This window comes from Saccostrea cucullata, unplaced genomic scaffold, assembly GCF_032062105.1.
Source record: "Saccostrea cucullata isolate Sc308-1 unplaced genomic scaffold, CSIRO_AGI_Scuc_v1 ctg922, whole genome shotgun sequence".
In the NCBI taxonomy this organism is placed as follows: domain Eukaryota; kingdom Metazoa; phylum Mollusca; class Bivalvia; order Ostreida; family Ostreidae; genus Saccostrea; species Saccostrea cuccullata.
In genome coordinates, this window is record NW_026926648.1 from 817 (window position 1) to 11507 (window position 10691).

The 10691-nt window shown below is 35.1% G+C and overlaps 1 protein-coding gene across 1 annotated transcript; it reads left to right on the forward strand.

Annotated features, from left to right (window-relative positions):
* The first annotated feature begins 517 nt into the window (after positions 1 to 517).
* LOC134272316 (uncharacterized) lies at positions 518 to 4037 on the forward strand. Its single transcript, XM_062754562.1, has 4 exons — positions 518 to 598; positions 3154 to 3305; positions 3448 to 3565; positions 3780 to 4037. The coding sequence occupies exons 1-4, from the start codon at positions 518 to 520 to the stop codon at positions 4035 to 4037; spliced, it is 609 nt and encodes a 202-aa protein (XP_062610546.1).
* Positions 4038 to 10691: the final 6654 nt, after the last annotated feature.

Sequence of the window (10691 nt, forward strand, 5' to 3'; positions counted from 1 at the left end):
GTGCGCATGTGAATGCACGTGCGTAATGACGATATAATCTTGTCTTCACAATCTATAGATTTTAATATACTAAATATCAAAGTATTTAATCCAAAAGTATTAAGAAATACGCTTATTCAAGTGTATTTTTGATTTTACTCATTTCACGTGCACGCAGCTTGTAGAAGTCCATTACATCTATCTAATACATGTAATTAACAATTTGATAAAGGAAATTTTAAGGAACAATGCTATTGAATAAGAAAGGTATCTCTCCATTGAGGTGACAGGGGTATAGCACCTGTGTATTGTGTGTACACAGGGAGGTGTCATAGGAGGTCAACATAGGAGGTCAACAATCCCCACTGTCTTGTTGCTTCCCCTTTGTGGTTTCTATATTATGCAATACAGTGTTTTGAGAGTGCACTGATAGGGTAGCCCAGATTGAGGGGTGGTTAACAATACATACAACATTCAGGTGTTTAAATAGAGTTAATTAAAGCAATAATAATCATTACAACGTCATCCTCAAGAAGAGATGGAGGTCTCCGAGTATACAGAGCTGGTGAACTTCCTCGGCAGTCCACCTGACAGACGAGAATGGCCAGTCAACACACAGGTATGTATTTAGAAATAGGAATTCTATTATCTTTGTTTTAGCAATTTATTGTATGTGGGTGAATTAAAAAAATATTGACTATTAAATTTTTTTTTTTTTTTTTGGAAAGAACTATATGCGGTATATTGCATATACTTGCCCCCACAAATGTTACATTTTGAAAACTTCATGAAATGTGCTGAATTCAATAAATTGTATGAGAAATATAAATTAACAGAACATATTATAGTTTCAAAGCAGTTTATTCACAATTTTTGTTTTTATGACGTCACAAACTAGTCCAATTTTAGAAATTTTTTCAGAAAGAGGACAAAATGGACAAAATTTCAACAATTTTAGCTTTTACATTTATAGAGCACATGTTTGTTCAGGATTAATATATACATATTTCATTGATATTATCATTCTACACATTATATTAAAATATTGATCCTGAACACACATGCGCTCGGTGACTTTTACTCAAAATATCGACGAAATATGTACATTTTTCTGTAGAATTCATTAAAAACTGAAATTTACGTCATGTTTGTGACGTCATTACATACATATGACGTCATTACTTATGAAAATATTCAGTGCTTTGAAGTCAGCATATACTCCACTGTTTAAGAACTTAATTAAATATACCTCCATCAAAGTTTGATTTGGGGGGCAAATATTGGTTATTACCGAATAAAGTTCTTTTCAACTACCCATAACATATTTTTCACTAATTCTATATCATCATATAGTACATGTATTCCAGTTAAAATTTTTGTAGTGGCAATATGACCATTAAATAAAAAAGTTTCAGAGTTTTTAAATTATAATTAATGCAACTTTTTCTGAAAAAAAAAGAAAATAACAAAAGCTATAAGTCCTTAAAGATTTTCTAAAACTTCCAATCTAAAGAAATGTAATTTTTATGCTCCGAAATTGTAATTGAACAGCAATAGAAATTATAAATTCTTAACTTTTATTAATTAGTTTCTTCTCTTGTATATATATTTTTAAAAAATTAATTTTAAAAAAAAGGTTTTTGATTGATGTTTTTTAATACATGTAACATTATTTTTTCCAATTCTGAGTTTTAAGATAAAACCATGAAACTTTTATGACATACAATTTTTCTTATTTAAATAAAACAAGAAATCTGTGAGCCAATGCTCACTAGTAATACCCCCGCTCTGATGTGAATAAACACTACCATGTTAATATATATAGAAGCTCAATTACAGGCAAATGCACAGAGAAATATGAAGTTGACATCAGATTAACATCTAAATGAATCCCACTATATAACATGTCTCAACAAAGAGTGTACTAAAATTTCAAGCATCTGTGATGAGTAGTTGCTGAGAAAACTGAGACGAAAATTTGTTATGTATGAAATGGACAGACACACAGACAAACAGGAAGTTGTTTGATTTGAACAAAAATGTATCCCAACGTATGGCATGACTCAGAGAAGATTGTATTAAAATTTCAAGCTTCTGCGATGAGAAGTTGTTGAGAAAATTGCCACGAAAATTTGTTGTGTATGAAACGAACAGACAGACAGACAAACAGGAAGTTGACATCCTATTTGAACAAAAATGTATCCCAACATATGGCATGACTCAGAGAAAATTGTATTAAATTTCAAGCATCTGTGATGAGTAGTTGCTGAGAAAACTGCAACGAAAATTTGTTATGTATGAAACAAACAGATGCACAGACAAACAGGAAGTTGACATCAGATTTGAACAAAAATTTATCCCAACGTATGGCATGACTCAGGGAAAATTGTATTAAAATTTCAAGCTTCTGCGATGAGTAGTTGCTGAGAAAACTGCGACCAAAATTTGTTATGTATGAAATGGACAGACGCACAGACAAACAGGAAGTTGACATCAGATTTAAACAAAAATGTATCCCAACATATGGCATGCCTCAGAGAAGATTGTGTTAAAATTTCAAGCTTCTACGATGAGTAGTTGCTGAGAAAACTGCGACGAAAATTTGTTACGGACGGACAGACAGACAGACGGACAGACAGACAGACACCCAAGGGTAAAACAGTATACCCCCTTCTCCTTCGGAGCGGGGGTATAAATACTAAATTTTGAATCTATCTCATTTTAAATTATTGAAATTATTGTGTTGGGCATTCCTGACCACTGATGTGTTTTAAAAATATTTATCATTGGTGTAAAAATTAATTATAAAATGCAATAATCTATTCTCAGCTTGGAAAGCAGTACTAGTAAGGTGTAGTTTAAATAATTTACATCAAATAGTTGCAATTTATATTTTAGTGAAAAAATAAGATCTTTGTTACAAGTAATTGTTGCACTTCTGACTGCAGTAAAAATGAAAGTTAAACCCAAAGAAGGGTTTAAATATTTGACATCATCGAGTTATTAAAAAAAAAAGTGCAATATTTTTAGTCTTAAACTTAAAAATTAAAATGCATGAAATTATTTAAATGATTAATATCTAGCCCTTCCGTGCATCTTAAACTCTGACAGCTACTTTGTAAATACTTTCTGAAGAAGCCTTAATTAATTACACCCATTTTTTATTTCAAATAGGTTCCACTTCACTCGTATGACATCATTTTGCTGCCTGTATGCCATCATGACCACTGGTTTCTAATGGTTGGCTACCCAAAATTGGAAACTCTGCTCATTTTGGATTCTCTGCCCAACAGACAAAGAGAAAAACAATTTGCCAGACACTGGAGGTAAATACTTTTTATATACATTTCGCAAATTCTTTCTCTCTCAATGAATGAAAAATCAGAGGTTACATATTTAAATTATTCATGTATTCCATCTCACTATTATATTTTAAAATTTTAAAAGATTTCTTCTTTTTTTTTAAAGATGCTTTATGGAAACCCGATTTCAAGCAGAGCCATCAACTCCCTTATCCTGGACCCTTAGCCCCATTAAGTCCTCAGTTCAGAAAGATGGACATTCCTGTGGAGTTTTTGTGCTAATGGTAAGAAATCAAGAGATTTGTCATTTATCTTTCTACTGCAGGTAACAAAAATAATAAAATGTACATGTATATAATAATGTCAAAAGAATGTAAAGTAATGACAATAAGCGAATATTTTTTTTTTTTTTTAAATTAGTTACTTAAGCAAATAGTATTAGGAGGCCTACATTACTCAGCAAGGTGTCTGATACATTTTATTTTTAATAATTTGTAGAATTCAGCAGCCATTTTATCACACATCTCCCCCCAAGTCATGCGGCTGTGTCACATCAAGGCCTACAGAGCTTATGTGCGTGGGGAGCTGCTCACTAATGGGAAAGCAGACAAAAGGAGCCTTGCGTGCGACCTTCCCTTCTGCGCAGCTAGCTACAGGAAACAGATTCAGTGTAGTTCCTGCTTGAGATGGTGCTACCATGCCTGCCTTGGCATCAAGGAGAAAGACAGTGTGGAAACATGTATCTATTGTGCTTAGAACATTCCAACTTGAGCTTTAGCAGAATGACTTTAAAGAAAAGATTGTGTATCTATTGTGCTTAGAACATTCCAACTTGGGCTTGAGCAGAATGACTTTCAAGAACAGATTGGGGTCCTGTATCTATTGTGCTTAGAACATTCCAAATTGAGCTTCAGGAGAATGAATTTAAAGAAAAGATTAGAGTCTTGAATTTATTGTGCTTAGAACACTGACTAACTTGTGCTTAAGCAGAATGAATAAGAGAAAAGATTATTTTTTAATGTTTGTATTTCTATTTAAGTGTTTCTATTTATTTCTTAAATGTTACCAGTTTTTGTTATGACTTATCTAAATGAGATGCTATAAATTGATTTATTATAATGAAACAGACTTTGTGTTCTCTTATTCATGTTATGTTTAAGAATGGTTAAATTGAAAGAAACAAAAAGCTGAACAGTTATCAGCCACACATATCCACTATTTATCAGACTATTGAAATATTGTGAGATTCAAAAGTTTACCCAAAGAGTGTACATGTAACTGGAATATTTGGTGTTTTATGAAGGGAGAGAGCAACATTAAACAGAAATGAAAACCCCTGGAATTCTAATTGTGGTGCAATATTTACCAGCAATATTATTTTGAACCACTCTTTTAATTCACTGAGGTACATCAATCTTGAACCACCTACCTCAATTGAAAAAATTAAATGTAAGAGGGTTGGTCAATATTTTACAGCAATGATATTTTGCACAAATGAAAAAAAAAAATGTAAGAGGCATGGTCAATATTTTTTTTACAGACATGATATTTAAAATCCCACCACTCAAAAATGTAACAGAAATCCAATATGAAGCAATCATTATGATGTAAAATTATCATACTCTATATTATTTTGAACCCCCCTCCCTCATAAATTAAAAGGACAGGGGGGTTCAATATTTTATGGCCAAAATATTTTGAACCCCCTTCCCTCATAAATTAAAAGGGTAGGGGGACTCGACATTTTATGGCCATAATATATTGAACCCCCTCCTTCTTAAATCAAAAGGACAGGGGGACTCGATATTTCATGGCCATAATATTTTGAACCCCCCTCCCTCTTAAATCAAAAGGGCAGGGGGACTCAATTTTTTATGGCCATAATATTTTGAACCCCCTCCCTCATAAATCAAAAGGGCAGGGGGACTCAATATTTTATGGCCATAATATTTTGAACCCCCCTCCCTCTTAAATCAAAAGGGTAGGGGGGTTCAATATTTTATGGCCATAATATTTTGAACCCCCCTCCCTCTAAAATTAAAAAGGACAGGGGGACTCAATATTTTATGGCCATAATATTTTGAACCCCTCTTCCTCTTGAATTAAAAGGGCAGGGGGACTCCATATTTTATGGCCATAATATTTTGAACCCGCTCCCTCATCAATTAAAAGGGCAGGGGGACTCAATTTTTTATGGCCATAATATTTTGAACCCCCTCCCTCATAAATCAAAAGGGCAGGGGATTTGATATTTTATGGCCATAATATTTTGAACCCCCCTCCCTCTTAAATCAAAAGGGCAGGGGGGGTCAATATTTTATGGCCATAATATATTGAACCCCCCTCCCTCTTAAATCAAAAGGGCAGGGGGACTCAATATTTTATGGCCATAATATTTTGAACCCCCCTCCCTCTTAAATCAAAAGGGCAGGGGGGTTCGATATTTTATGGCCATAATATTTTGAACCCCCTTCCATCTAAAATTAAAAAGGACAGGGGGGTTCAATATTTTATGGCCATAATATTTTGAACCCCTCCCTCATCAATTAAAAGGGCAGGGGGACTCAATTTTTTATGGCCATAATATTTTGAACCACCTCCCTCATAAATCAAAAGGGCAGGGGATTCGATATTTTATGGCCATAATATTTTGAACCCCCCTCCCTCTTAAATCAAAAGGGCAGGGGGGTTCAATATTTTTTGGCCATAATATTTTGAACCCCCCTCCCTCTTAAATCAAAAGGGCAAGGGGACTCGATATTCTATGGCCATAATATTTTGAACCCCCCTCCCTCTAAAATTAAAAAGGACAGGGGGGTTCAATATTTTATGGCCATAATATTTTGAACCCCCTCCCTCATCAATTAAAAGGACAGGGGGACTCAATTTTTTATTGCCATAATATTTTGAACCCCCTCCCTCATAAATTAAATGGACAGGGGGACTCGATATTTTATGGCCATAATATTTTGAACCCCCCTCCCTGTAAATTTAAATGGGAAGGGGACCCGAATCCCCCTCCCTTTTAAATCAAAATGGCAGGGGGGTTCAATATTTTATGGCCATAATATTTTGAACCCCCCACCCTCTAAATTTAAAAAGGACAGGGGGGTTCAATATTTTATGGCCATAATATTTTGAACCCCCCTCCCTGTTAAATCAAAGGGGCAGGGGGGTTCAATATCTTATGGCCATAATATTTTGAACCCCCTCCCTCTAAAATTAAAATGGACAGGGGGACTCGATATTTTATGGCCATAATATTTTGAACCCCCCTCCCTGTAAAATTAAATAAGCAGGGGGACTCAATATTTTAATATCATAATCATGAGTTTGAATTCAAAAGGAGCAGTCTATTGGAGCATTATGTTTCCTCGTTATCTTTGTCCGTCTCCGATGAGAGATCACTTGGGGATACAGAATCGGATTCCTGCTGACGGGCGCGCATTTCACTGATCATCACTGATATGTCGCGCTGTTTGCTGCTCTGTTTTGAGTTTTGCTTCTGATTAGGACTGCTCCATTGATCGCTTTTTTTGCGCTTACGGATTTTTTTTGCGAGTTTGCTGAGTATTTGCCCCAAGAGGTTTTTACCCGGCCACGCTTGCTGCTTGGTATTTTCTGTTCCTGTCTTGTTGAGCCCGGTCCCCCAGGTGTTATTGTATGTAGAATCACATTTCTTTTGACCGATCGTAATTTTTCTCGGAAGTGCTGAACTTGAGCGCACTTGTTATTGATCACTTCCGCCATGACGGCTTCACTTGTAGAAGACCACTGATCGTTGATCCTGACCTTGTCACCGAGTCGTTTGGCAGAAAGAGCATCATCCGCTTCTAAGATGTTTTTGGCTGCATCGAGGTCGCCACACCACGTTGTCTTAGCATATTGGTAGGCATGCTCTGCCGATTTGTGACGAAACCCGTAGAGGTTGATTTCGCAGGGGAAGAAATTTGATAGCACATTATCTTCTCCATTGAATGCGATCACATTTTGCTGAGGCTCGTAGAATCTGCACTTAGCTTCTCCAGGTGAATGATCTGGCTCCAAACACACCTTGCATTTAGGTTCGTTTTTACAGTTGCCCCTGGTGTGATCCGTGTCCCAGCAGTTGGTGCACACAAGTTTCCTTTTATGTTTAGGTTGCCCATAGTGAAAGATGAGGCATCTTAGCCCTGCACAGTAATGTACTCTAGCAAGAGATGTTCCCGGAGGGAGGGGTGCTACGTAAACGAAGCGGTTCCCATTCAATACACTCGTCATTCTCTTTGTGACTGGGTGTCGGATTTTTTCATAAAGAATCTTGCTTTTTAGATCTAATTTTAGTTTTTCTATAAGCTCCATCACAGAGGTGTCAGATACCGAAAGCAGTAACCCACATATTCTGATTTTCAAAGTTTTTTCATTCGGGTTATGGTTTCCGGAGGAATACGGGTTTGTTTCGAAAAAGGACAGGGATATGTTGTTGATCTCGCACCCCTCTGAAAGAAGCTTGTCCCTGCTTTCTTTGTCTTTAAGATAAAAACGCCACAGGTTTCTATCAAGCTGTAAGCAATGTAGGGAATTGTCCACTTTGGCCATAACACTTTCCATAAGATCAAAGTCTGTGATCTGATCTTTGTCTTTGCATTGAATATCTGAATCCTTTAGATATAACGGTTTAATCGTTGGTTCTGAGAGCTGCTCAGCCATGACGGTACTCGTAGTCGTACAGGTACCTAACATATAATACAGGTAGTGCTGGTGAGTAGGTATTCACCCGAGTTCACAGATTGTAAACAATCAAATCAAAAGTCCATCAAAAGTCCAAAATTAAACATCCAGAAAAAATAAACGTATGTACATAATCAGGAAGGATTCCTGACACATATCCAATGAAAATGAATAATCCAAACTCAGTAGATATGTGAAAATTGTCAGAAGACTCAGGAGCTCGGTACAACAAGTCTACCTTGTCCTGCGTCACGTGACTTCTGACAAAGTTTGATTATTTTAAGCCAACAAGTGCCTGAGATACTTAAATATAGCCACAAAACCGCAAAAGTAGGTCACCATGACCTACTTTTTGGTCGTCACTTTCTGAAAACCCAAGAAGCATCAACTGACAAAGTTTGATGATTCTAAGGCAATAAGGACTGGAGATACTTAAATAAAGCCATAAAATGTCAAAAGTAGGTCACTGTGACCTACTTTTTGGTTGTCACTCTCCAAAAACTCAAGATGCATTGACTTACAAAATTTGATGATTCTAAGCCAATAAATACCTAAAATACTTAAATAAAGCCATAAAATGTCAAAAGTAGGCAACTGTGACCTATATTTTGGTCGACATTTTTCAAAGTCCAAAGATGCGACTACTGACCAAGTTTGATGATCGTAGGTCTGAAGGTAATTAAAATATGCCTTTTAAACAATTGGAAAACAAATGCCTGCAAAATTCAAAAAGTAGGTCACAGTGACCTACTTTTTCCTTAAGTTAAGCCATAATAAAAATATTCCTAGATTCTCATCCCCCCCCCCGCCCCGATTTTATACCCCCGCCTCGATTTTTTTTATTTCTGTTTTTCTTCGTTTTAATTCTGATCGGGATCGGTATTCATCTACCATTCTACTTTCGTTTTAAATCCCGCGAATGTTGACATGATTTTGACAGCTGAAAAGATGGTAATTGCTGTAATACATGTGTATATATTTTAAACAAGGGTCATCGGTTGAAAAATATTGGAGATGATGTGAAGTAAGAGATAACTGAACCTTTACTATGACTTTTATTTGGGTATTGTAGATAATTACACCGATTGACCAGGTCAATAAAAAATCTGCAAAATTTAAAAAATATAAAATAAAAGCCGCCCGCCCGCCTCGATTTTTAAAAAAATTCGGATGAGAATCTAACAATTTATTTATTATGGCCTTATATTGAAATCAGATCAAAACTGTAGGATGAGTAGCAGTTTAAAAGTATTTCACAGAAATTTTTATGTTCATAACCACAGCAACACTATTCATCAAAATAAAAAAATGATACAGTGGACCCTCATTTATCCGGACACTTTGGTTCCCAGTCAGTTTGTCCGGATATATGAAGCATCCGGATATCTGAACCACCAATTAAACAAGACAAAATAACATTTAAAAATTTCGTTCCGATGAAAAATTGTCCGGATACTGAAGCATCCGGATATCTGGCATCCGGATATCTGAGGGTTCACTGTACATAGAATTATGTGTCTTTGTGCAGATCTACTTGTGTGCTAAGTTATACTGAAATCAGAGCAAAACTGAAGGAGTAGTAGCATTTAGAAAGTATTTCACAGAAATTTCTATTTTAAGTTACCATGGCAACATCATTCATCGAAATCAGAAACCAATATACAGAATCATGTATCTTAGTGTAGTCTTCTCATGTGCCAAGTTATATTAAAATCAGAGCAAAACTGTAGGAGGAGTAGCATTTTAAAAGTATTCCACAGAAATTTCTATTTTTAGTTACCACAGTAACACCATTCATCAATAGGGCTGTGTATTAAGCCAAAAATTTCGATACGATATGATACAATATTTTTTAAAGCTATATGCAATATATTGGATTCTAAAACAAATCCATCAGAAAAGGCTTATATATCATTTTAATGCATAAATTTCATAACAATTAAAGACGTACAACACACTGGGGGAGATAACTCTTGCGGTTTCAATTGAACGTTTGACGTGACGTCAAATTTAACGTCAAAAATAAAGCGTAAAACGATCCCGATGTATATCAAGCATGAAAGAAAATTAGGATATGGGGCTTGGCTGTGATTGTGCATACCATACTCAATCAATACACTTAAGTATTTTTTTAATTAACCCGATTAAACTCCGTAAAAAGCAAGACATAAAATACCATCCCTTAATATTTATTTCATTTCATTTCATATACAATAAATTGTATTTTTGATCAAAGCGCAGCATTTTTTTTTATTCTGAAAATTTTATTTTACATTGCCGAAATTCTCATTATGTACAATTGGCTATATAACATTCCGATTAATGGTCTTCATTATACAATTCATGCATTTATGATATAAATATTTTTTTTTTCTTTAATTAAATAAAACAACAATAAATAAACAAAAAACTTTTTACAATGTAAAATCGATGTTGTTCTCAGACCCTTACTGATCAAAGAGGAACAACTCTGAAAATGTAGGAGATGTTTATTTTCCTCCCTTTATTCACGGTTTTCCACACAATCAGATACTTTTACAGCAAGAACTGATAAATCCGAGAATTGAATACTATAGACCTCATATACACAGTGTAAGTATAGAATTGAAAAGAGTAAGTATAGAATTGAAAAGAATTGTTCACTTGTACTGAAATTATCTGCATTGATGAATATCCTATTGCAGCGTCAACAATGTCGGT

What these genes read in the sequence shown, in the direction of transcription:
- LOC134272316 (XM_062754562.1), top strand. Translation starts at nt 518, where the DNA reads ATGGAGGTCTCCGAGTATACAGAGCTGGTGAACTTCCTCGGCAGTCCA. An exon ending in AATGGCCAGTCAACACACAG is followed by an intron (nt 599 to 3,153) that starts GTATGTATTTAG and finishes TATTTCAAATAG; the next exon opens with GTTCCACTTCACTCGTATGA. An exon ending in CAATTTGCCAGACACTGGAG is followed by an intron (nt 3,306 to 3,447) that starts GTAAATACTTTT and finishes TTTTTTTTAAAG; the next exon opens with ATGCTTTATGGAAACCCGAT.